The sequence below is a fragment of the Dendrobates tinctorius genome, unplaced genomic scaffold (assembly GCF_039654945.1).
Source record: "Dendrobates tinctorius isolate UK_male_01 unplaced genomic scaffold, ASM3965494v1 ptg000016l, whole genome shotgun sequence".
Classification (NCBI taxonomy): Eukaryota; Metazoa; Chordata; class Amphibia; order Anura; family Dendrobatidae; genus Dendrobates; species Dendrobates tinctorius.
The window spans coordinates 10158396-10186295 of record NW_027361684.1 but is presented as its reverse complement, the minus strand read 5'-3'; the positions used below and the strand labels follow the sequence as shown (position 1 = coordinate 10186295).

At 49.1% G+C, this 27900-nt stretch overlaps 1 protein-coding gene across 3 annotated transcripts in view; it reads left to right on the top strand.

The window, feature by feature from the left end:
- Positions 1-9098: 9098 nt before the first annotated feature.
- BLMH (bleomycin hydrolase) overlaps positions 9099-27900 on the top strand; it is a 120079-nt gene continuing 101277 nt past the window's right edge. Inside the window, exons 1-5 of one of the 3 annotated variants that reach the window (XM_073565431.1) lie at positions 9099-9372; positions 12135-12332; positions 19035-19144; positions 25400-25541; positions 27225-27313. In XM_073565431.1, the coding sequence (XP_073421532.1) occupies positions 9363-9372; positions 12135-12332; positions 19035-19144; positions 25400-25541; positions 27225-27313 (549 nt within the window). In that variant the 5' untranslated portion in view covers positions 9099-9362. The other 2 variants (XM_073565434.1, XM_073565433.1) reach the window with 2 other exon arrangements.

Below are 27900 nucleotides of genomic sequence, written 5' to 3'. Positions count from 1 at the left end.
ACAGCAGTGCGCCGCCAGCATGCACACTGAGAGCATAGAACCCCAGGACAGCAGTGCGCCCCCAGCATGCACACTGAGAGCAGGGACCCCCCAGACAGCACAGCGCCCCCAGCATGCCCACTGAAAGCAGGGACCCCCCCCCCCCCCGGACAACACAACAGCACCCCCAGCATGAACACTGAGAGCAGGGAACCCCCAGACAGCACAGCGCCCCCAGCATGCACACTGAGAGCAGGGTCCACCCAGACAGCAGTGCGCCGCCAGCATGCACACTGAGAGCATAGAACCCCAAGACAGCAGTGCGCCCCCCGCATGCACACTGAGAGCATAGAAGCCCAAGACAGCAGTGCGCCCCCAGCATGCACACTGAGAGCATAGAAGCCCAGGACAGCAGTGTGCCCCCAGCATGCACACTGAGAGCATAGAAGCCCAGGACAGCAGTGCGCCCCCAGCATGCACACTGAGAGCATAGAAGCCCAGGACAGCAGTGCGCCCCCAGCATCAATGGCGGATCTTAATAGGGGCAGATGGGGCGGTCGCCCCGGGCCCAAGGTTTTTTGGGGGCCCAGGGGCAGGGGCGGGCTGGGCCGGGTGGCAGAGAGGCAAATTCCCCCCGGACCTCTCCCCCAGCACCTGTACAGGGCCGGCTGTGCCCTGTGCTGTGACGCCGCCGGCAGCAGACAGCCGCCCGCGTCACATTCTATGAGGGGCCGGGAGCTGTGCATGGCCGTCACCTTGACGGCTGCTCAGCTCCGGCTCCCTCCGGCTGTACTTCCGGGTCAGATGTCGGGCGTGCGCGATGACGTCATCGTGCACGCGCCGACATGTCCCGGAGGATGCTGAAAGCAGAGGCGCGGCTGGGGAGCGAGCCGGCTGTGAGGTAAGTATGGGGAACTGTTTTTATTTTTTTTATTTATAAAATGAATTAAATGGGGGAGGGGGTGAGTGGGGGCTGTACACAATGAAGGGGGGGTGACTGGGGCTGTACATGATGAAGGGGGGGTGACTGGGGCCTGTATATGATGAAGGGGGGTGACTGGGGGCTGTACACAATGAAGGGGGGTGACTGGGGCCTGTATACGATGAAGGGGGGTGACTGGGGCCTGTATATGATGAAGGGGGGTGACTGGGGCTGTACATGATGAAGGGGGGTTGACTGGGGCCTGTATATGATGACGGGGGGTGACTGGGGGCTGTATATGATGAAGGGGGGTGACTGGGGGCTGTATATGATGAAGGGGGGTGAGTGGGGTCTTCACATGATGAAGGGGGGTGAGTGGGGCTACACAGGATGAAGGGGGTGAGTCGGGGCTACACATGATGAAGGGGGTTGAGTGGGGCTAGACATGATGAAGGGGGCGAGTGGGGTTGTACAGGATGAAGGGGGTGAGTGGGGGCTTCACATGATGAAGGGGGTGAGTGGGGGCTTCACATGATGAAAGGGGTGAGTGGGGCTGTACAGGATGAAGGGGGGTGACTGGGGTTGTACAGGATGAAGGGGGTGAGTGGGGGCTTCACAGGATGAAGGGGGGCTTCACATGATGAAGGGGGGTGAGTGGGGCTGCACATGATGAGGGGGGGGTGAGTGGGGCTGCATATGATGAAGGGGGGTGAGTGCGGCTGAACATGATGAAGTGGGGGATAAGTGGGGCTGCACATGATGAATTAAGGGGTAAGTGGGACTGCACATGATGAATTAAGGGGTAAGTGGGACTGCACATGATGAATTAAGGGGTAAGTGGGACTGCACATGATGAATTAAGGGGTAAGTGGGACTGCACATGATGAATTGGGGGTAAGAGGGACTGCACATGATGAATTGGGAGTAAGGGGGACTGCACATGATGAAGTGGGGGTAAGGGGCACTGCACATGAAGTGGGGGTAAGGGGGACTGCACATGATGTGGGGGTAAAATTAACTGCACATGATGATGGGGGAGTGGGGCTGCACATGAAGTTGGGGGGGAAGGGGACTGCACATGATGAAATGGAAGGGGGGATAAGGGGCTGCAAATGATGAAGCGGCACTGCAGATGAAGTGAGTGGGTGATAGGGGACTGCAATGGATGAAGTAAGGGGACTTCAAATTAAAGTGTGGACATTAAAGTGGATCCCCTATGGTCAGGATCACGTTGGGCGATTTTGTGCGTATTGGCCGTAGGCCTACAGCTTATGTGCAACGTCTTTTTAGGCCATGTCCACACGTGGTGGAATGGTGGCGGGTTTTCCGTATGGACCCGCAGCAAACCAAGTGCTGCGGTCCGTACGGCTGTCAATTCCCGCACGGGGACCTCAGCGCTCAGGTGGGAAGGGGGGTACAGGGGCCCAGGTTTTATGAACAGCCCTGGGTCCATAGTCCACTTAATCCGCCACTGCCCAGCATGCACACTGAGAGCATAGAAGCCCAAGACAGCAGTGTGCCCCCAGCATGCACACTGAGAGCATAGAAGCCCAAGACAGCAGTGCGCCCCCAGCATGCACACTGAGAGCATAGAAGCCCAGGACAGCAGTGCGCCCCCAGCATGCACACTGAGAGCATAGAAGCCCAGGACAGCAGTGCGCCCCCAGCATGCACACTGAGAGCATAGAACCCCAAGACAGCAGTGCGCCCCCAGCATGCACACTGAGAGCAGGGACCCCCCAGACAGCACAGCGCCCCCAGCATGCACACTGAGAGCATAGAAGCCCAAGACAGCAGTGCGCCCCCAGCATGCACACTGAGAGCATGGAACCCCAGGACAGCACAGCACCCCCAGCATGCACACGGAGCAGGGAACCCCCCGACAGCACAGCGCCCCCAGCATGCACACGGAGCAGGGAACCCCCCGACAGCACAGCGCCCCCAGCATCCACACTGAGAGCATGGAACCCCAGGACAGCACAGCACCCCCCAGCATGCACACGGAGCAGGGAACCCCCCGACAGCACAGCGCCCCCAGCATGCACACTGAGAGCAGGGACCCCCCGGACAGCACAGCACCCCCAGCATACACACAGAGCAGGGAACCCCCAGACAGCACAGCGCCCCCAGCATGCACACTGAGAGCAGGGACCCCCCCAGACAGCACAGCACCCCCAGCATGCACACTGAGAGCAGGGACCCCCCCCCAGCATGCACACTGAGAGCAGGGAACCCCCAGACAGCACACTGAGAGCAGGGACCCCCTCGGACAGCACAGCACCCTCAGCATGCACACTGTGAGCAGGGACCCCCCAGCATGCACACAGAGCAGGGACCTCCCAGACAGCACAGCCCCCTCAGCATGCACACCGAGAGCAGGGGCCCCCCCCAGCATGCACACTGTGAGCAGAGACCCCCCCCAGTATGCACACTGAGAGAAGGGACCCCCCAGACAGCACAGCGCCCCCAGCATGCACAGCACCCCCAGCATGCACACTGAGAGAAGGGACCCCCCAGACAGCACAGCGCCCCCAGCATGCACACTGAGAGCAGGGACTCCCCCCAGCATGCACACTGTGAGCAGAGACCCCCCCAGTATGCACACAGAGCAGGGAACCCCCAGACAGCACAGCGCCCCCAGCATGCACACTGAAAGCAGGGACCCCCCCCCCGGACAACACAACAGCACCCCCAGCATGCACACTGTGAGCAGGGACCACCCAGACAGCAGTGCGCCGCCAGCATGCACACTGAGAGCATAGCACCCCAGGACAGCAGTGCGCCCCCAGCATGCACACTGAGAGCAGGGACCCCCCAGCATGCACACTGAGAGCAGGGACCCCCCCCCCCGGACAGCACAGCACCCCCAGCATGCACACCGAGAGCAGGGACCCCCCCGGACAGCACAGCACCCCCAGCATGCACACTGAGAGCAGAGACCCCCCCCCAGCATGCACACTGTGAGCAGAGACCCCCCCCCCAGCATGCACACTGTGAGCAGAGACCCCCCCCAGCATGCACACTGTGAGCAGAGACCCCCCCCCCAGCATGCACACTGTGAGCAGAGACCCCCCCCAGCATGCACACTGTGAGCAGAGACCCCCCCCCCCCCAGCATGCACACTGTGAGCAGAGACCCCCCCCCCCCAGCATGCACACTGTGAGCAGAGACCCCCCCCCCCCAGCATGCACACTGTGAGCAGAGACCCCCCCCCCCCAGCATGCACACTGTGAGCAGAGACCCCCCCCCCCAGCATGCACACTGTGAGCAGAGACCCCCCCCCCCAGCATGCACACTGTGAGCAGAGACCCCCCCCCCAGCATGCACACTGTGAGCAGAGACCCCCCCCCAGCATGCACACTGTGAGCAGAGACCCCCCCCCAGCATGCACACTGTGAGCAGAGACCCCCCCCCCCAGCATGCACACTGTGAGCAGAGACCCCCCCCAGCATGCACACTGTGAGCAGAGACCCCCCCCCAGCATGCACACTGTGAGCAGAGACCCCCCCCCCAGCATGCACACTGTGAGCAGAGACCCCCCCCCCAGCATGCACACTGTGAGCAGAGACCCCCCCCCCAGCATGCACACTGTGAGCAGAGACCCCCCCCCCAGCATGCACACTGTGAGCAGAGACCCCCCCCCCAGCATGCACACTGTGAGCAGAGACCCCCCCCAGCATGCACACTGTGAGCAGAGACCCCCCCCCAGCATGCACACTGTGAGCAGAGACCCCCCCCAGCATGCACACTGTGAGCAGAGACCCCCCCCCAGCATGCACACTGTGAGCAGAGACCCCCCCCCCCAGCATGCACACTGTGAGCAGAGACCCCCCCCCAGCATGCACACTGTGAGCAGAGACCCCCCCCCCAGCATGCACACTGTGAGCAGAGACCCCCCCCCAGCATGCACACTGTGAGCAGAGACCCCCCCCCAGCATGCACACTGTGAGCAGAGACCCCCCCCCAGCATGCACACTGTGAGCAGAGACCCCCCCCCAGCATGCACACTGTGAGCAGAGACCCCCCCCCAGCATGCACACTGTGAGCAGAGACCCCCCCCAGCATGCACACTGTGAGCAGAGACCCCCCCCAGCATGCACACTGTGAGCAGAGACCCCCCCCCAGCATGCACACTGTGAGCAGAGACCCCCCCCCAGCATGCACACTGTGAGCAGAGACCCCCCCCCAGCATGCACACTGTGAGCAGAGACCCCCCCCAGCATGCACACTGTGAGCAGGGACCCCCCAGACAGCACAGCGCCCCCAGCATGCACACTGAGAGCAGGGTCCACCCAGACAGCAGTGCGCCGCCAGCATGCACACTGAGAGCAGGGTCCACCCAGACAGCAGTGCGCCCCCAGCATGCACACTGAGAGCAGGGACCCCCCAGACAGCACAGCGCCCCCAGCATGCACACAGAGCAGGGTCCACCCAGACAGCAGTGTGCCACCAGCATGCACACTGAGAGCATAGAACCCCAGGACAGCAGTGCGCCCCCAGCATGCACACTGAGAGCATAGAACCCCAGGACAGCAGTGCGCCCCCCGCATGCACACTGAGAGCATAGAAGCCCAGGACAGCAGTGCGCCCCCAGCATGCACACTGAGAGCATAGAAGCCCAGGACAGCAGTGCGCCCCCAGCATGCACACTGAGAGCAGGGACCCCCCAGACAGCAGTGCGCCCCCAGCATGCACACTGAGAGCAGGGACCCCCAAGACAGCAGTGCGCCCCCCGCATGCACACTGAGAGCATAGAAGCCCAGGACAGCAGTGCGCCCCCAGCATGCACACTGAGAGCAGGGACCCCAGGACAGCAGTGCGCCCCCCGCATGCACACTGAGAGCATAGAAGCCCAGGACAGCAGTGCGCCCCCCGCATGCACACTGAGAGCATAGAAGCCCAGGACAGCAGTGCGCCCCCAGCATGCACACTGAGAGCAGGGACCCCCAAGACAGCAGTGCGCCCCCCGCATGCACACTGAGAGCATAGAAGCCCAGGACAGCAGTGCACCCCCAGCATGCACACTGAGAGCAGGGACCCCACAGACAGCACAGCGCCCCCAGCATGCACACTGAGAGCAGGGACCCCCCAGACAGCAGTGCGCTAGTGATGTGTCGTTCGTGAACGATCCAATACAAAGAGCCGGCTCCCTGCTGTGAACGAAATGAGCCGGCTCTGCAGGGTGAATGAGCCGTTTGTTTTTTTTTTCTGGCGTCTGGAAGCAGTGACTCATCTGGGGGAGGAGCGGTCAGGAGAGGAGGAGATGTGAATAAATGCATGAGAGTTAACCCTTCAGTCCCAAATATATCCTGCCAGTTCCTCCATAGCATATATGGTGTGTGACTGTGTGTGAGAGGAGGGACGCAGCACATTGTTTGTCATCATCATCTGCAATGACCTGTGCGTTACCTTTAGTCCCAAATAAAGATCCACTTTCCTGGCCCCTCATCCATGGCGTATACATACAGTATATAGTCTGTGTAGGAGGAGAGACTCTGCACATTGTTTGGTAGATCATCTCATAGTGTTAGGCCAGGTTCACATTGCGTTTATGGCCCTGCGTTCAACGGTATCGTTAAAAAGCGGCACTAACGCTGTAACGGATGAGTTAACGTCCCCATTGGCTGCAATGATACTAACGCATCCAAAATCGGCATGATGTGTTACTTCATGACGCCCCCACAAATGCTGCAGACCGCGATCCAGGGGGCGTCATGAAGTAACACATCATGCCGATTTTGGATGCGTTAGTATCATTGCAGCCAATGGGGGCGTTAACTCATCTGTTAGGCTGAGTGCAGACGGACTTTTTGGCCCTGCAGATTTTTCCGCGCAGAATGGAAGAAATCCACAGGTCAAATGACCTGCATTTTTCCTGCGGATTTCTTCCATTTTTCCTGCGGTTTTCTTGCGGTTTTCCCCCTGTGGATTTGGTGACAGGGGAGATGGAAAACCGCACAAAAGAAGTAACATGCTGCGGATTTTGTACCGTAGGAAAACCGCGCGGAAAAATCCGCAGCGTCTGCACAGCGGTTTTTTTTTTCATTGATTTGAAGGCTACTGTACATCACAATGCGGATATGCAACGTTTCTGCGTGGAAAAATCCGCTGTGCATCCGCTGGATATCCATCGTGTGCACACAGCCTTACAGCGTTAGTGCTGCTATGTAACGATCCCGTTGAACGCAGGGCCAGGAGGATTCAGGACAACACTGCAGGGAGGAGGACAGACGACGGCAGTTGTTGCTGCTAACGGCTTACACTCACTTGTGAGAGACGCACGCGATTCTTGTGCAAGTCTCATGCATGAAAACCTGGCCCTGCCACCAGCACTCGGCCCGGAGCGTGTGGCTACATGTACTTCTATGCAGCCGCACGCTCCAGTCCCAGTGCCAGGTTTCCATGCGTGAGACTCGCACAGGAATCATCCGAGTCTCTCGCTAGTGAGTATGAGCCCTAAGGGTGGGGGAACTAATATAAAGTGATTTTAGGTAAAACCTGTGGAGAGATCTCTGTCCAGCCCCAATCATTATATAGGGGTAAGCTGGTTTCACCCTTGCGTATTTTGGCTGCACACGGATTCGTTTTCGTCTCCATTGACTTTCAGTGGTGACGGATGGGACTTGCGTGTGCATCCAGATGTCACCGTTTTCCCACAGATCCGCATGTCTGCATATTTTATCAGATGCACAAAAACGCAACTTGTTGCAGTTTTGTGTCATCTGAAAAACCCGCAAGCACAGGGAGACGCACGGATCCGCAGCTACACGTCTGGAATTAACATGGAGCTCTATGGAGCACGGATCCATGTGCTTCCGTGTGCAGGGATCTGTTTTGTGGCACTGAGCATGCTCGGAAGCGAGGGATGTGCTGTACGGGACCAGTCTGCAGACATAATAATAATAATTTTTATTTATATAGCGCCAACATATTCCGCAGCACTTTACAATTAAGAGGGGACATGTACAGACAATAAATTCAATACAAGTTAAGACAATTCAAACAGTGACATTAGGAGTGAGGTCCCTGCTCGCAAGCTTACAATCTACAAGGAAATGGGGGGACACAGTAGGTGAGAAATGCTTGTTAATTCAGGTCTGGCAATTATAATAGGGATTTTCATATAAAGCTGCATAATCCGGTCATCAGCCCGTGTGTTTAAGTGCAATAGACAAGTACCAAGTGCAGTTATCATGTGCATGAAGGGTGTGGAGACAGATGAATAGTAGGGTGCAGATTCAGAATAATATTTGGAAGGAGGGAACAGGGCAAAGTTAGCTTGCTGAGTAGTTGATGTGGTAGGCTTGTTTGAAGAGATGGGTTTTCAAAGCGCGCTTGAATAGGTCAGGGCTAGGTATCAGTCTGATTGTCTGGGGAAGTGCATTCCAGAGAGCTGGCGCAGCACGAGAGAAGTCTTGGAGACGGAGGTGCGAGGTTCGGATTACGGGGGATGTTAGTCTTAGGTCATTTGTAGAACGGAGAGCACGTGTAGGGCGATAGACAGAGACGAGAGAGGAGATATAAGGCGGTGCAGAACAGTGGAGAGCTTTGTGGGTGAGAGAGATGAGTTTATACTGGACCCTGTAGCGAATAGGTAGCCAGTGTAATGACTGGCACAAGATGGAGGCATCGGTGAAGCGGCTGGACAGAAATATGACCCTGGCTGCCGCAATCAAGATGGATTGGAGAGGAGAAAGTTTGGTAAGAGGGAGACCGATCAGAAGAGAGTTGCAGTAGTCCAGACGAGAATGAATAAGAGCGACAGTAAGAGTCTTAGCAGTTTCAAAGGTGAGAAAAGGTCGGATTCTGGAGATGTTTTTAAGATGCAGGTGACAAGAGCGACTGAGTGATCGGATGTACGGAGTAAAGGAAAGTTCAGTGTCGAATATGACCCCAAGACAGCGGGCATGCTGCTTGGGGTCATATTATAGACATAATATAGACTATGCTGCTCTGTCATACAGTGATCTTTCCCGCCTCACTAGAAGGGCTGGTGCCCTGTGCTATGCTGTGGTAATGATAATAAAATGTATTGGGAGCATGTATGGGGGCTCCTGGGGGCTGCGGATTTCTATTTAAAAAAAGAGCCGTTTAAAGAGCCAAAAGAGCCGGCTCTTTATGCTGAGCGGAGCCGAATCACCAAAAAGAGCCGAACTTGATTGCGCCCCCAGCATGCACACTGAGAGCAGGGACAGCACAGCGCCCCCGGCGGTCACTTCCTCTCACATTCACTTTCCCTTTCACTTATGGTATATTATCACGTGTGTAGGAAAAAAAAAATCCCCTTCCAACACCGCCCCTAGACCCCTCCCCATAGAGCCTGATTCATTCCACACACTGCAAGTGTGTCCGCCACTTCCTGCTCCAGCCCCGGAAGCCGCGCGGAGACAACGAGACTTGCCGGCTCGGTGCAGAAGACGCTTTGCACAGCGCCGCTGTTATATAAGTACAGGAAGATACCATGAGCACAGGTAACACGGGGGGGGCACAGACTATGACCCTGCGGGCCTCAGCAGCGGACACGGTCAGGTGACCGGCTCCTTTTCTTTCCTCTTTATAAGGGCCATAGACGCTGGTGCTGAGTCATGGGCGGGGCATGGGCTGTGGGGGTTTGTTAAACGGGGCGTGGTTTGTGGGTGGGCGTGGCTTCCCGGAGGTCTGTATCAGGTTGGTGACCAATCACATGTTGTAGAACCAGAAGTCCCAGGCTGCTCCTAGCATTTAATTTCTCTGGCTGCTGTAGTGTGTGGATTGGCATTAGCCCTGTTTTATCTGGACCGGTGCCAGGCACACAGCTGAGTGTTCTGACTCCAGGGGTCACCACAGGCAGGAGCAGGGAGGGGTCTGCTGAAAGGGGATGTTAAAGTGTTAACCCCTGAGGATGGAGCAGATTTTTAATTTTCATGTTTTTTTTGTTCCCCTTTTTCCAAGAGGTGTAACTTTTTTTTTTTCATACAAGATTTATGTATTTAATATTATTTATTTTCCAAGATGAGTTGTCGTCCTGAACGTTACCAAGCAATGCGCTGAAAAAACGGGAAAAAGCCCCAAAACACAAACCCTTCCACCGCGGTGCTTGTGGGACTTGTTATCAGGGCGTCCATTGTGCGGTAATAATGACCTGGTAGCGGAGAAAGACGCGCCACGTGTCTGTCGGTCTGTGGCCGTATAGTGGGCATAGGATTTCCTGAAACCCCCTCCACTACACTGTAACAGCTGGACACTGCACAAGTACAGAGCGGCCAACCCGCAGCGATCACTGAGCATGGGCACTTACACCATGACTCTGTGGGGAAAGTCTCCAACATTGAAACACATACAGATAAAGTATGCTCTTATCTATAGAGTCAGTAATGGCTGCCGGGCACTGGGACGTTAGGGCTTCTGGACGCTCTGCACTTCAGTTTACAGTGACATGGTGCTGTACTGACATAGTAAAAAAAGAGAGAGGAGCCAGCGCCGCTTAAGGATAGAACGCATAGCATGAAGTGCATATGCACATAATATCTAACTGTATTCAAAATGAGATATTTGGCAAAAAATATTGATCAATTCAATTGAGCCACCCCGCCGCGCCAAGGCAATCTCATGTGGGGGGTCCTACTCTACGTTTTTAATAAACACTGTGCCATTACGGCCTCCTAAATACATTAAAAGCAAGACCACATTAAGTGCAATCCATACCTGAGCATATCTAGATCGCTCCCATGAAGTCAGATAAAGCAAGTGCAGATGAAGGCCAACCAGGTCTGAATGTAGACATGTCAGGTTTAGCCTCCACACAATGTATTTAGGAGGCCGTATGGCACAGTATTTATTATAAACGTAGAGTAGGACCACCCACATGAGATTGCCTTGGCGCGGCGGGGTGGCTCAATTGAATTGATCAATATTTTTTGCCAAATATCTCATTTTGAATACAGTTAGATATTATGTGCATATGCACTTCATGCTATGCGTTCTATCCTTAAGCGGCGTTGGCTTCTCTCTTTTTTTTTTTTTTTTTTTTTTTTTTTTTTGTACTGACATGGTGTCCAAAGGAGCAGCTTGTCCTGACACAAAGGTAGAGATCAGTGCAGAACATAATGCGGTACAGAACATGGAATATGGTACATGCAGTGCAGAACAAGTAATGCGGAGCAAAATATAAAAGTACCGGTAGAAGTCAGTAAAGTGCATGTGGCACAGGCGGAGAGCAGTAAAGTGCATGTGGCACAGGCGGAGAGCAGTAAAGTGCATGTGGCACAGGCGGAGAGCAGTAAAGTGCATGTGGCACAGGCGGAGAGCAGTAAAGTGCATGTGGCACAGGCGGAGAGCAGTAAAGTGCATGTGGCACAGGCGGAGAGCAGTAAAGTGCGTGTAGCACAGGCGGAGAGCAGTAAAGTGCGTGTGGCACAGGCGGAGAGCAGTAAAGTGCGTGTGGCACAGGCGGAGAGCAGTAAAGTGCATGTGGCACAGGCGGAGAGCAGTAAAGTGCATGTGGTACAGGCGGAGAGCAGTAAAGTGCGTGTAGCACAGGCGGAGAGCAGTAAAGTGCATGTGGTACAGGCGGAGAGCAGTAAAGTGCGTGTAGCACAGGCGGAGAGCAGTAAAGTGCATGTGGCACAGGCGGAGAGCAGTAAAGTGCATGTGGCACAGGCGGAGAGCAGTAAAGTGCATGTGGCACAGGCGGAGAGCAGTAAAGTGCGTGTAGCACAGGCGGAGAGCAGTAAAGTGCGTGTAGCACAGGCGGAGAGCAGTAAAGTGCGTGTGGCACAGGCGGAGAGCAGTAAAGTGCGTGTGGCACAGGCGGAGAGCAGTAAAGTGCGTGTGGCACAGGCGGAGAGCAGTAAAGTGCGTGTAGCACAGGCGGAGAGCAGTAAAGTGCGTGTAGCACAGGCGGAGAGCAGTAAAGTGCATGTGGCACAGGCGGAGAGCAGTAAAGTGCATGTGGTACAGGCAGAGGGCAGTCTGGCGCGCGTAGCGCAGCTAGAAACTTTAAATCTGCTACTCAGAGCTCAGGCAAGGAGAGCTGTCGCCATAATCATTAAGAAGTGATCAGAAAATAAAAGCTGGCCAGAAAGAAGTGTATTTCCGCATACATTTATTGATAAGTAACCATCAATGAGGCCTATTGATCACTGCCCATAGACAATTCTAACAATGGTTCCTTGTCCAGTCCGTTCCTTTATGTCCCCGTTGTGGTATTTTGTATAGCATGTATCTTGCTGTTATTTGTCTCCTGTGTGTCCAGGGTTGAGCTTGGATAAAACAGCGGCTTTTAGAAAGAAGCTGAAGGCTGAGCCCCGCTTTGTGCTGGCCCAGAATGTGGCGACGTGCAGTGACCCCCTGGAGGTGTGCTTACAGAGGCAGACAGTCCAGGACAGTGTCCACGTCTTCCAGCACACTATCCCCGCTGAGGGCAAACCGGTCACCAACCAGAAAAACTCAGGTATGAAGGTTTTTTTCAGGGATCTGCTTGATTGTGTTTGGTTATAAGTGATGGGGCCATAATCTATATTGTCATAGCTGATCCAAAATGTACAAATGGTGAAAGCCGTTCTGTGGCTGTACACCTGCCTGATTTATGGCATAGCCGCAAAATAGGGCACATACCAGACATTTAAAGGGAACCTGTCAGCAGGATTGTGCTCAGTAACCTACAGACAGTGTCAGGTCGGCGCCGTTATACTGATTACATTAAACCCGTCTAGTGGTTGTTTAATCTTTATTTTCAGTTTTGAGTTAATGATATGTTCGTGCCTCAGGGCAGCCTGTGGGGGGGGGGGGTCTTCATGTGGTGCTCTGCTAGGTATTCATGGTGTAAGGCTTATCCAGTTGATATATGCTAAAAACAGGACAACCAAATCACAAAATTCACAGAAACTGCATTATACGAACTATATCCCCGATTTCTTAAGAATTGGCGTTTCTGACTTCAGTCTTAATGAATTTGGCCAATCTTATTACTTCATATCTTTTCATAAAGGGGTTGTATATCTTTGGAGACTTTTTTTTTTTTTTTTTTTTATTGAATGGATGCAATTGGGGCCAAAAATGATTTTTGCTATCAAGTTTCATTAAAAGTTTTGCACCATTTACCTCCTCTAGCTGCTGTATTACTCTGTATATATCTGGCTGCAGAATGAGTTACCAGGGTCGGCCTCATTATCTGTATTTTATCAGATGTGACATGGCACTTACTGTTGTATGACAGGTTCTCCTCCTGTCTGGTCACATGCTCCTCCACCAGCCGCCATTGTACGGATAGGAGAGACGTGCAGTCTGAGGAAGGCGGCACTAACGAGAGCAGGAGGAGAACCTGTCATACCTGTATAATAGCAAGTGCCATGTCCCGTCCCCAATACATCTGATAAATACAGATAATGAGGTCGACCCTGGTAACTCAGACAGTGTAACGCAGAGGATATAGGACGAAATAGCACAAAATTTTTAATGAAACACAACTGCAAAAATTATTTTTAGCCTCAATTGCATGCATTTAAGTGAGAAAAAAAAAAACTCCCCAAAAGTGGACACCCCCTTTAAGTAAGGCTAAGTTCACATTAGCGTTTGAGTCGGCAGCGTTTACGCAGCATTTTTTTAAGCACATCATCTTACGCATGACGGAAAAAAATGCTGTGTGTGCATGCGTTTGTAGGCGCTTTTGCGTTGTTTATGCGCATGCGTTTGATATGACATGAGACAAAAATGGGCGTGTCTCATGAGATTTCCATATGTATTTTGAATAACGCATGCGTACTCATGTCCTTGCGTACGCATGCGTTCCCATAGACAGTAATGCTGTTTTTTTTTTTTTTTTTTTTTTTCTACACACTCATCCGCATGCCTGCGCATATTTGACAGATTTTTGACCCCTCAAAAAATGCAACATGTTTGCCAGACACCGACACAGACCGAGAAACGTAAGCATGTTAACGCATTTCCCTGCGTACACCATGTTAAATATATGTACGCATGATGCATGCGGATCAAACGCTGCGCGCACAGACGCAAATGTGAAACCAGCCTAAGGCGCAGGTGTAACCTTTCCAGCTTAAAAATTCCTTCATTATTTATGAATTTGACGGGCAGATCTAGCAACGCCGCGTCCCCTCCCCAACTTCACCCATTTTGGCGGAGTTGCCCTAGACTTGTGTAAAACGTCAAACGTCATGAAATCATAGCGCATTTGCCTGTCTCTTCAAAGCGTTTTTAACCCAGTTTTGGCGCATTTGATCCCTGCACACGCTTAATGAAATTGAACAGATCAGGGGAAAAAATTACTTCTTAGGGTATTTCCATACTTCGTCTCCTTTTAGGCGGATTCCGCTTGGGGGGAAAAAATGCTAAAAAAAATTAGCATATGCACTGCAGGGTCACAGCGACTTGCTGTGCACATATTCTATCTCTTTGAGCTTCTTTTAAACACTTCAGGCATTGAAAGCCGTAAAGTGGCTTAAAGAAGTGACCTGACTATTCGTCTGACCGCCTCTGCTTGAAAGTTGCGTACTAGTTTATTTATACAGTTAAAAAAGGTCCGGCATAACTCCTTTATTTTAGGGGGGCTAAGCACTTATCGGCAGGTAGTTGCTAAGTAATGTCCTGGGCTGCCTTGCATGGATCTCTTCTGGCTCAGGGGGGGTCACAGACTGCTGCTGCCGCTGATTTGACATCATGTCGACAGTTGTTCTTTCTCTTCGGCAGTTCTAAACTTTATTTCCAGGACGTCCCCCTGACAGCACCATGGAGGACGTCCTCCTCCTCCTTACAGGGACAGGAAAGCACACGAGAGGTTAAAAGGCCCCGTCCCACCCCTTTCCCTCAGTGTCTTTCCTGTCCCTGCACAGAGGGACATACGAGAGGAGCAGGGCGTCAGAACCGGTCGGTAGTGAGAAATCGACATGTCCGGATATTGTCCGACAACACAACGGCAGTCTCATTCCTGAAACACCAGGGAGGTCCAAGACATCGACCACTCCAGGCACTCGCAGGTCGAATATTCACCTGGGCAGAAGAGGTGGTCCTCTCCATAACGGCAATCCACCTAGAGGGTTCTCAGAACGTAGTAGCAGACTATCTAAGCAGACGGCGGGTCAGCCCAACAGAGTGGGAGCTAAACGAAGAAATCTTCCATCAGCTTTGTCAGCGTTGGGGAACCCCCAGTATAGACCTGTTTGCAAACCGGAAGAACTCAAAGGTCGCCAGATTCTACTCCTTGAACCCAGCAGATCACCCGGACGGAGTAGATGCCCTGAGCCAGGCCTGGACGGAACCTCTCTTGTATGCATTCCCGCCACTAGCGCTGATACCGGCGGTACTCAGGAAGATCTGCGAGGACCGCGCATCGGTGATATTAATAGTGCCATACTGGCCAAAGAGAATCTGGTTTCCGTTTCTAGGAGCCATGGCAGTAGGAAACCCAGTCGAGCTACCCCTGAAGGGAGATGTTATCCACCAGGGGCCGATTCGCCATCCAGACCCCGCAAGGCTACACCTCTCGGCATGGATCCTGAAAGGGACATCCTGAGAGCAAAGGGCTTATCTGAGCAGGTCATATCCACTCTACTGGCCAGCAGGAAACCGGTAACATCCGCAATCTACAGAAAAATATGGAAGAGATTCTGCCTGGAAGGTGGCAGGTCCGACCTCTCGGCAGGTACCCCTGACCTCCCTAGTGTCCTAGACTTTCTGCAGTCGGGATATAATAAGGGACTTAAACCCAGCACGTTAAAGGTCCAGATCTCGGCTTTGAGCGCCTTCTTCGACTACCCTTTAGCCTCCCATCCTTGGGTGGTAAGATTCATAAAGGCCACGCAGCGTCTTCGCCCCACAATTAGGCAGCTCACCCCGCCCTGGGACCTCGGCCTGGTACTCAGATCTTTATGTAGGGACCCCTACATGCCTAGTGATAGAATGTCCATTTCGACTCTCTCTCGAAAGACGGCTTTCCTCGTAGCCATCACCACGGCCAGAAGAATAGGGGAGATCCAGGCCCTGTCCACCAAGGATCCATATCTCCAGATCAGAGACGATCATATAACCTTAAGATTAGATCCGGCTTTTATCCCCAAGGTAGCCTCTTACCAGAATATAAATCAGGAGATAGTGCTACCATCCTTCTGCAGCAATCCCCGCAATGAGAAAGAACAGCGTCTCCACTCCCTAGACGTAAGACGGGCAGTTATAAGCTATCTAGAGGCCACCAATGACTGGCGTATTGACTCAAGCTTGTTCATCCTCTTCGGGGGTAAAAATAGGGGGAGAAAAGCCTCTAAGGCGTCCATCGCAAGATGGATCACATCAGTAATTTCAGACGCCTACCAGTCGGAAGGCGCCAACCCACCAGATACCTTAAGGGCCCACTCTACTAGGGCAGTTTCAGCCTCCTGGGCCGAGCGCGCAGGCGCCTCAGTCGAGCAGATTTGTAGAGCGGCAACCTGGGCCAGCCTGAATACATTTTGCAAGCACTACAAACTTGACGTGCTATCAGGCCAACATACCGCATTTGGGAGAAAAAAATTCTCCAGGCGGTGATCCCACCCTGAGGAGGTGCTTTGGTACTCTCCATGGTGCTGTCAGGGGGACGTCCTGGAAAATAGGTATTAGACCTACCGGTAATGATGTTTCCAGGAGTCCATCCTGACAGCACGGGTAGTTCCCTCCCTGTTATGTTATGTTTTGTTAAGTTATGTCATATGATGTAATATGATGATACCATTAAAAGAGTTATAGCATTATCCACGCTGTGGTTCTTGTTAAGTCACTGAGGGAAAGGGGTGGGACGGGGCCTTTTAACCTCTCGTGTGCTTTCCTGTCCCTGTAAGGAGGAGGAGGACATCCTCCATGGTGCTGTCAGGATGGACTCCTGGAAACATCATTACCGGTAGGTCTAATACGTATTTTCTCCCAGGAAATGCCTGCTTTCAGTCATAGAGGCGTGCCAGAAGTACTTCAGTCACTGCTCCCAACACTGAGAGCGTCGGCTGTAAGCATGCCCCGGCAGTGACTGACAGCCGGCTCTGTAATGATGCAATGCACTGCGAGCTGTCCGTCCATTGAGGTGCGCTTAGGATGCTACTTTCAGTGCTGGGGACCTTGACTGTAATTGCTCCAGACATGCTTGTGTGACTGAAAGCCGGCGGCATCCGGGAGAAGCAAAGTTCATATTCTCCCGAGTGCCGCATTTTCGGTACTGCTGCCAGGAACCTTTACAACACTTAACCTTCAGATTAACCCGATATCTGCAGGTTAATACCGTTATCAGACCAGACATGTTCCTTTTAAACACACCGAGACTGGCCTGACATCGAGCATACCGCTTGTTCATCGGATGCATTGATTTTTAAGCTTTTCACTTCTCGTCAGCACATCATCCTATGTAATCAGGACATGTACTGCCGACAATAAGATGTACTATGTACACAGAATGATCAAATCACAATTAACTTACACATTTTGTATACTGTATAGTAAGATAAATGGCGCAGCGCTAAGTTACAGGCAAACATCCAAGGCAAGTGTCACAGTGCTGGAACCCATGACATTTTCACGAGGACGCATGGCACAGGATGCTGCATTTTTTTTTTCCTGGTAAAATTGCCAACATCGTGACTGAAGCCTGTTGGTCCCTATTATAAGGGGGGGTATGTTCAAACTTACTTTTTTCAAGAGTTTTTTGGAGTCTAAACATTCCAAAATCTGGCTCAGAAACTCTTGGGAAACTGCTTCAATTCATTTCTATGGCAAATCCACAGCTTCTGATGAGGGTGTCCTTAGCTTTTCCACTGCAAAAACTCCTGGAAACTCAGTATGAACACACCTCAAGTCTGGCACCGATGATTTTTCACGTGTCAGTTTTGTTCCTGCAAAAGCTATTTTTCGGCTTCCAATACAGAGCAAAACCATAATTCCTAACACCTTATGGGAGCCCAGCCGGAGGCTCTGGTGCATACACTGAATGTAGGGAGTCCTTCTGGTGTATGGTAGATTGTATCCGGTTTTGTTTTGTTTTGTTTTTTACCTGTATAAAATAGAATAGTAGAAAATTACATTTTGAGAAGGTGGAATTTAGGAAAAAAAATAAATGCAAATGTACTAATCTTTCAAGATGACCTGCTTTTTGTTAAGATTACTTATTGGATACTTTAAAATATGTCAGAATTGGGTTTCTCAGACATCCAGTATCCTTGGAATTGATGGGACACTTCTGTATCAGGAGGTGAGTAGGGCTGGTGGTGTCACGTCTGATGCCTGTCGGGACGAGCAATAAATCTGCAGGTATTGTACCATTGTCCTGTTCTAATGAATACTTATAAGCGGGACAGCCGGTGCTCTAGACTAGTCAATCACGCATTCATTCTGGCAGATACCTGTAAACCTGACGTCTCCAGACCTGCTCACCTGTCAAAACGCAAATCATTGGAGTCAAAATACTCCTCTGTGGCAAAATAACTAGTTAAGGGGGTATTCAGATCTCCGAGATCCTATCCCAGAATGTAGTAGGTATAATAATAATATTATTATTATTATTACCAAATACCTCCAATTAGAAATGTAGCATAGTTCTTCTAATTTGCTATATCGCTTACCTCATGTCCAGGGCATTGCAGTAGCTTAGATATCCATGGTTACAACCTCTCATATAGTGACAGTTGGTTAGTTAGTTGCTAGTGGTCGTAGCCATGGATATCTAAGATAGTGCAACGCCCTGCACATGAGGTAAGTGATATAGCAAATCAGAAGAACTATACTACATTTCTAATTGGAGGTATTTGCTAATATTATTATTATTATACCTACTACATATTAGGATAGGATCCTGGAGATGGGATAATCCCTTTAAGCTTTGCAGCCCAGCCTCCCACTGGACAGAGTGCAGCTTCATTCAGTTGCACTCAGTCCCTTCATTTTCGTATTAAAGAAAGTTCCCGATGCCAGTTTTGCAAAAATTTTGCTGAAAAGAAGCCAATAACTCTGTAAGAGAAATAAACATAATTATGAAAATGTTGGCTGCTGCTCAAGCTTTTAATGACTTAATCTATTTACATTGTATGATTGGGATGGAATCTAATAAAATGTGTCAGACTGCCGTCTGGCATTTTTGCCCCTTTTACACCGTGTATAGATTGTCGTCTTCTCTCCATCTTTTCAGGAAGGTGCTGGATATTTTCCTGTCTGAACGTGATGAGATTACCTCTTATAAAGAAGTTCAATCTTGAAGAATTTGAGTTTAGCCAGTCATATCTGTTTTTCTGGGATAAGGTAAATTTATTTAGTTGTTACCATCATGTTTTCTATTAACCCCCAGGTTAATAGAGCCAGTTTGCAGCTTAATCACCAGGCCAAATTTTACAATTCTGACCACTGTCCCTTTATGAGGTTATAACTCTGGAACGCTTTAATGGATCCCGCTGATTCAGAGACTGTTTTTTCGTGACATATTGTACTTCATGTTAGTGATAAAATTTCTTCGATAAGTCTTGTGTTTATTTATGAAAAAAACGGAAATATGGCGAAAAGTTTGCAATTTTAAAAATATAAATTTTTATGCCCTTAAATCAGAGAGATGTGTCACACAAATTTCTTAATAAATAACATTTCCCACATGTCTACTTTACATCAGCACAATTTTGGAAGCAAAATTTTTTTTTTTTTGTTAGGAAGTTATAAGGGTTAAAAGTTGACCAGCGATTTCTCATTTTTACAACAAAATTTACAAAACCATTTTTTTTAGGGACCACATCATATCTAAAGTCATTTTGAGGGGTGTACATGACAGAAAATACCCCAAAGTGGCACCATTCTAAAAACTAGACCCCTCAAGGTGCTCAAAACCACATTCAAGAAGTTTATTAACCCTTTAAGTGCTTCACAGGAACTAAAGCAATGTGGAAGGAAAAAATTAACATTTAACTTTTTTTTGCAAAAAATTTACTTCAGAACCAATTTTTTTTATTTTCACAAGTGTTAAAAGAGAAAATCAACCACAAAATTTGTTGTACAATTTCTCCAGAATACGCCGATACCCCATATGTGGGGGTAAACCACTTTTTCAGCACACGGCAGAGCTTGCAAGGGATGGAGCGCCGTTTGACTTTTTCAACGCAGAATTGGCTGGAATTGAGATCGGATGCCATGTTGCGTTCGGAGAGCCCTTAATGTGCCTAAACAGTGTAAACCTCCAACAAGTGACCCCATTTTGGAAACTAGACCCATTAAGGAACTTATCTAGATGTGTGGTGAGCACTTTGAACCTTCAAGTGCTTCACAGAAGTTTATAACGTAGAGCCGTGAAAATAAGAAATCCATTTTTTTTCCACAAAAATGATCTTTTCGCCCCCAAATTTTTATTTTTACAAGGGTAACAGGAGAAATCATACCCCCACAGTTATTGTGTGATTTGTCCTGAGTACGCTGATACCCCATATGTGGGGGGGAACCACTGTTTGGGCGCATGGGAGAGCTCGGAAGGGAAGGAGTGCCATTTTGGAATGCAGCCTTTGATGGAATGATCTGCGGGCATCATGTTGCGTTTGCAGAGCCCCTGATGGGCCTAAACAGTGGAAACCCCCCACAAGTGACCCCATTTTGGAAACTAGACCCATTAAGGAACTTATCTAGATGTGTGGTGAGCACTTTGAACCCTTAAGCGCTTCACAGAAGTTTATAAACGCAAAGCCGTGAAAATGAATTCCACAAAAGTGATTTTTTTTTTAGACCCCCAAAGTTGGTAAATAGTGGAAACCCCTCAATTCTTGCTCCAACCCTAACCCTCATCCCAACCCTAATTCCTAATCCTAATTCTAACCCTAATTTTAGTTCGCCCTAATTCTAGCCCTAGCCCTAACCCGAGCCCAACCCTAACCTTAATGGAAAACTGAAAAAAAAAATATTTTCTTTATTTCATTATGTTTGCCTATATAAGGGGTGATAAACGGGGGGGGGGTTATGTACTATTTTTTTTTATTTTGATCACTATGATCGTTTATCATAGTGATCAAAATAATGAATGGAATCTGCCAGCCGGAACCGGCAGATTCCCGGCAGGCGCACTGCGCATGCGCCCGCCATTTTCAAGATGGCGGCGCCCATCGGAGGACGCCGGCGGGACGCGGGACCACCGGGAGGGAAGTGAGGACCACGGAGAGGTACCGGGGGGGGATAGGGGACCCTATTTCTCTCTCCTCTGATGTGCGATCACATCAGAGGAAAGAGAAATTTAACGCATAATCGCGGCTTTTTTTTTTTTGCGGTCGCCGTTACAGGGCTAATAACGGCGATCGCAAAAGCGGGGTCGGTAAAAACCGACCGATTCATGTTCTCTTGGGTCAAGGCTACCCCTGGCAGCCGAGACCCCGGAGAAAATCCGACACAGGGGGCGCTATGTACTTTCTCCACAGCGCCGTGAATTAACGGCGTTGTGGTTTTAGTGCCCTTAATTACCGCCGTTAAAAGGCGTATCGGCGGTCTTTAAGGGGTTAAAGCCATATAAAGTTGATCTGCACAAAGAGGCACACTTATTTGCGGCTTCTGATTTGCTGACGTTACATAAATCTTTGTTATATTACTAATCGAGACGTTCTACAACAATGTGTCTGAAAAGTCTGTAGCTTCAGGTTTGGTGCCTTGCCCTGTCCAAAAGTTATCCCCAGTATTGTAATGACAGAAGTACTGCTCTCATGAAAGATTTTTCAAAATTTCATAAGAAATCAGAAATTTAAAAGGGCAAAACGGCAGCCATATTGGATCCATCACAAAACAGACACCAATAGTGCATAACGCACTGTAAGGGGGTTTCTTTCATGGAGGCCGTAATTTTTGGACCTACTTGGTTTGAACTTTATGACAGCATATATGACTTGTTTCTACCAGAGATGTGAATGGAGCCTTTAATGGATTTTCTGGCTTTGAAAGTTTCCCAACTGCAGTTTATTTAAAAAACAAAATTGTGCTTTACTCTCCTCGACATGTCCAGTACCAGTCTCTGCCGCTGCTTGCAGTTTCTGTTATTGTCTGCAGCGCTGACTTCACATCACGAGATTGCGGCGTCTGGTTACACAAACCCTTGCACGTATTAGATCTGCTTCACCTTCTTATTAGCAGTGCAGGCTTTCCTTGCTCTGTTATTGCAAGGGTTAATCAGTTCTGTCTATCTTCCCTGGAGCTAAGTCCTGAATTGTTTCAGCAGTTCTGTGTTGGCCACTCATCTCTATGCTCTCTACTTGCACTAGGAAATTTCTGGTGATAGTTACAACTTCCTGGTTTGGTGATGGAGAGTTCTGAATTAGTACCAGTGTGTTGATGTAGTTTACAGGAGCTTTCTGCTTGGATTTGGTATTGTGTTTATCCTAATCCTCTCCCATTTTATTTACCCCTCCTTGATTTCCACTCAGTTGTTTAGTGAGTTTATTTGTATGACTGTTTTCTTTTATCATTGTCTGTTTCCCCTGTCTATCAGGTTTGTGTTATCCTATGCACTTCTGTCCCGTAACTTCCTGGGTGGGGGAGGAAACAAATCAGCATGCATATAGAAGCATAACAAGTTACGAGACCCCGGCATCTCCACCATCAGGGGTAATCTGCGGAACAAGCATAGCCTAGGGTCGTCCTACCTTGAGGGATAGAGAACGATCCCATTGCCCTGGGAAATCCCGCTACAGTATTGTGATAATTAGGTTGTTCCCTATAAAACACTGACTCAGAGCTGGTTCATTAAAGTGCCATCCACAATGTTCCTCTTCCTCTCTTGAAAACGTTATCTGTGTTCAGCCTTCCCCAAAGAGATCACCTGTAACTTCCTTCTCATGTGCTGAGACCTGCTGGAGGGGAGATGAGCAGTGGACATGTTAGGCTTGGTACGTGTCTACTTTTGTTAGCCAATAAAGTCTTAACAAGAGCCCAGTAGACAAGTGGTGCAGGTTCCTCGTCTTCAGGGACGTATTTTGATATCACTATGTTGAAGCTTGTGAACCTGCGCTCTCTTTGCAATGTGTCATGTCCAGCCAGGGACCCCTGGGATTAGAAAGAAATGGGGTGCAACAGCTTTTTTAAATAACTACTACTCCGTTAACTACCTTTTTTTAAAATCTAAATCTTGCTGTGTATGCACTATGTAGCGAGCAGGAAAATTGTTAATTTCACCGCTCCTGTTGGGCCCACCGATCACAATGAGTATCGCTTTATTACTAAAAAATGTCCCATGGGGATGTATTTTATATTTTTAGAATACAAAATAATGTCAGCTTCCAAGCGGAAACCACGTGAAGAATGGTCAGGTGATTGAGTCGCTTCATGGCCTCTCGAAGCCTCAATAAGTTAAAAAAAGCCGTAACATATGCACAGTAGGTCGTTTTGTCATTGCTGTGCATATGTTCATTATTTTGAATGTTTATTGAGCGCTTTTTCAGGCACGTCCAGGCAGAATTCACCAGAAAGTCACCGTTTCAACATACCCTGAAGTAATTTTTCTTTTTTTCCATAGCCTTGCAGAAAAAATCTCCGCTATAGTCATATAGTTTCCCTGTGCAGATCCAGTGCTGCCTCTCTGCCGCTGGTCTTTGGTGATGGGATGACCACAGCGCACATTACCCCTGAAGCCAATACCTGGGTGAAACCGTGTCAACTACCTTGTCATCACTGCTGAGAATAGTAATTAGTTGCGGTTATGACTTCACCACTGCAGATTGTCAACAAAGACACTGGAGCTGCAGTGTGTGAGTATATCCAAATATATACACTGCTCAAAAAAATAAAGGGAACACTTAAACAACAGAATATAACTCCAAGTAAATCAAACTTCTGTCAAATCAAACTGTCCACTTAGGAAGCAACACTGATTGACAATCAATTTCACATGCTGTTGTGCAAATGGAATATACAACAGATGGAAATTATTGGCAATTATCAAGACACCCTCAATAAAGGAGTGGTTCTGCAGGTGAGGACCACAGTCCTCCCCTCAGTACCAATGCTTTCTGGCTGATGTTTTGGGTCACTTTTGAATGTTGGTTGTGCTTTCACAATCGTGGTAGCAGGAGATAGACTCTACAACCCACACAAGTGGCTCAGTTAATGCAGCTCATTCAGGATGGCACATCAATGCGAGCTGTGGCAAGAAAGGTTTACAGTGTCTGTCAGCGTAGTGTCCAGAGGCTGGAGGCGCTACCAGGAGACAGGCCAGTACACCAGGAGACGTGGAGGGGGCCGTAGGAGGGCAAGAACCCAGCAGCAGGACCACTACCTCAGCCTTTGTGCATGGTGGAACAGGAGGAGCACTGTCAGAGCCTTGCAAAATGACCTCCAGCAGGCCACAAATGTGCATGTGTCTGCACAAACAGTTAGCAACCGACTCCATGAGGATGGTCTGAGTGCCCGACGTCCACAGATGGGGGTTGTGCTCACAGCCCAACACCGTGCAGGACGTTTGGCATTTGCCACAGAACACCAGGATTGGCAAATTCGCCACTGGCGCCCTGTGCTCTTCACAGATGAAAGCAGGTTCACACTGAGCACATGTGACAGACGTAACAGTGTCTGGAGATGCCGTGGAGAGCGATCTGCCTGCAGCAGGACCGGTTTGGCAGTGGGTCAGTAATGGTGTGGGGTGGCATTTCTTTGGAGGGCCACACAGCCCTCCATGTGCTCGTCAGAGGTAGCCGGACTGCCATTATGTACCGAGGTGAGCTCCTCAGACCCCTTGTGAGATATGTTGGTGTGGTTGGCCCTGGGTTCCTCCTAATGCAGGACAATGCCAGACCTCATGTGGCTGGAGTGTGCCAGCAGTTCCTGCAAGATGAAGGCATTGAAGCTATGGACTGGCCCGCCCATTCCCCAGACCTGAATCCGATTGAGCACATTTGGGAAATCATTTCTCGCTCCATCCACCAACGGATGCTTTACCCAGGTCTGGGAGGAGATCCCTCAGGAGACCATCCGCCGCCTCATCAGGAACATGCACAGACGTTGAAGGGAGGTCATACAGGCACGTGGAGGCCACACACAATACTGAGCATCATTTCCTTGTCTTGAGGCATTTCCACTGAAGTTGGATTAGCCTGTAATTTTCCACTTTGATTTTGAGTATCCTTCCAAATCCAGACCTTCATGGGATATTCATTTTGATTTACATTGATCATTTTTATGTTTTCCTGTTCTCAACGCATGCCACTATGTAATGAATAAAGATTTGCAGCTGCGATATTTCATTCAGTGATATCTACGATGTGGTATCTTAGTGTTCCCTTTGTTTTTTTGAGCAGTGTATTTTACATCTGCAAGTCTATGGAATTTAAAAAAAAACAAAAAACTTTTTCTTGGAAAACTGTCTACTCAAAGGTAACTTATCTGCTAGGGAATTATTTGTGGTTTATTTTACTAAGAGCAATAAATCTTTTTTCTCACTCAACACTGTGCCAAAGTTTTCTTCCGACATGGTCCATACATGTGTGTTCTGAGAATCCCTCGTATTCCCCAATGGTTCAATATTGAGAGCCTATTAACAATCTTCTCCCTCCACAGGTAGAACGCTGCAATTATTTCCTAAATGCTTTTGTTGAAACCGCACACAAGGATGAACCAATCGATGGGAGACTCATGCAGTTCCTTCTCTCAAACCCCAGCAATGATGGAGGCCAGTGGGACATGCTTGTTAACCTGATAGGTAAGGATTTACAGAAGGGACGAGTTAGTTGACATTGAGTATGGTGCCAGATTCTAGTCACATCTACAGCCTTCCCCGTATATCCAATATAAAGTACAAAACACATTTAAAAAATCACCGTCCTAAGTACTATGTCCACATTTAAATCATATAACACATACCCTTTATTTCAATCATTTAAAAGGTTATATACTAAATCAAAATAGGTTTTTACTTAAAAAATATTGCACCCAAAGCTTTCCCCTCAAAGAGAGGAAAGGTTTACCCTAATAGGCCTTTAAGGCCAGGTTCACATAGCGTTAACACAGCCCGTTCAACGCATAGCGTTGACGGGCTGCGTTAACGCTACAGCATAACACGATATGCGTTATGCTATGCCGCTAGCGCTGATGATTCATCAGCACTAGCGGTGACAGAGCCTCAGACGCTGCAGCCTGCGTCCAAGGCTCCATCAGTGAATTACGGCACATCGCGAACGCGTGCCGCTTTACGGCATGCGACGCGATGCGCCACATAATGGGGCTGAATGGCAGCGTTAACGGACTGCGTTATACCGTGGTGTAACGCAGTCCGTTAAACGGACTGCCATAACGCAGTGTGACCCCAGCCTTAGGTCTGGCTTCCTTGCTGTGGAGGTTGGCACGCTTAACCTGCACAATGGCGCCCCCGCTCACCGTCTGCTATCCCTCCCTAGCCCTATATGGCCCTTGATAGAGAAGAGAGTAAAGTATAGAAATTATACTAGACAGTATAGTACCATATGGTACATGGAATTATATAGACAGACAGTAAAGTACAATATGGTTTATAGTTATAGTACAATATTGCCCCCAAAAATTGTTTAGGACATACTATGAATCTAGGGATACCACTTGCAATAAGGACTAAATATAAATCCACATTTCTTCTCATGGGTTACTTGATTTAAATTCCCAAAATAAGGCATAGATGGATATGTCCAAAAATATCTCATACTGGTGCACTGTATATTGTTCATTTAACACCAGAAAAATATCAGTCTACTACAAACCCAAACACAAAGGTATATGCAAAGCATCCATTTATCCAGTACATGTCAGGATGTAGCATATTCCCAATAAACCAAAGTACATACACATAAAGGTGCAAATTTCTTAATCAAGCAAAGCTGTGCACAATAGCAGCAAAGTATTCATATTCTCGATGCGTTTCCCAACCAATCGCTTCATCAGGAGAGCATACTAGCCTTTTCTCATAACAAAAGAAACATGCATAAACGTGCAGAGATTCAGACTTAGCTTACATAAGCGGAAAGTCCATGAGACCACGGGGAACCGGTATCATCCATATGTGTGAAAGAATCAGTGTCCGCCAACAACCTTCCCCTTGTTCGTCCCTTGATGTCCTCCTGTCATCCACACAACACTGCTATCACATAATTAACAAATACATGCATAATTAATGATATTTAATATAAATAAATATAATCATTTACCATGTGTGTTCATATGTACATAACTTCTGCAAACACCTCCTCCACTAGGGTCATCTATAGGCACAGGCCTAGTGAGCCTACAAAACAGAAGGGGGGGTGTGTGTGGTGTGTGTCTGACTGGGTGAAAACTAAAAATGTGCCGATCTAGACTCTCTGACAAGCAAAATCAATAAACTATTACAAGTCTCTATTTTTATTTTCTCCTATAGAAAAATATGGTGTCATCCCAAAGAAATGTTTCCCAGAATCCCATACATCAGAGGCCACTCGGAGAATGAACGACATATTGAATCACAAGGTAAAAAAAAAAATTCATTTTTGAAAATTTTTCGTTAGGCGAGAACATCCAATGTTCAGAATAACTTCACCAATCTGTAGTTGCAATCAACTATCTACAACAGTCTCATAGAAAATGAATAGTGGTGGTGTGCATGTACAGCTACTGCTCCATTTGGATAGGGCGTGTCTGACCTCTGTTCTTGGAAGATTGGTGCAGATCCCAATGATGACTTTCAGGCCCCGATTCATTAAGACTGGCAGTTTTCTCGCCGGTCTTGATGAAGGGGTGTGGTGGACTCGGACACACCTGATTCTTGAAGAGGTGCATACCTCTTCATGAATCTTCAGTGTCTGGCGAGTCGCATGTATCTCTGTTCCGTACACTACGCCAGAAATCTTACTCCAATATACAAACAAGAAAATACAATTGCACTCTGTAAATGCTATGATACTCAAACATTGAATACTGTTGTGCTCAATAGTTTTCATACCCCGGCAGAATTTTTGCTTTCTTGGCCTTTTTTCAGAAAATATGAATGATAACACCAAAACTTTTTGTCCAATCATGGTTAGTGATTGGGTGAAGCCATTTATTGTCAAACTACT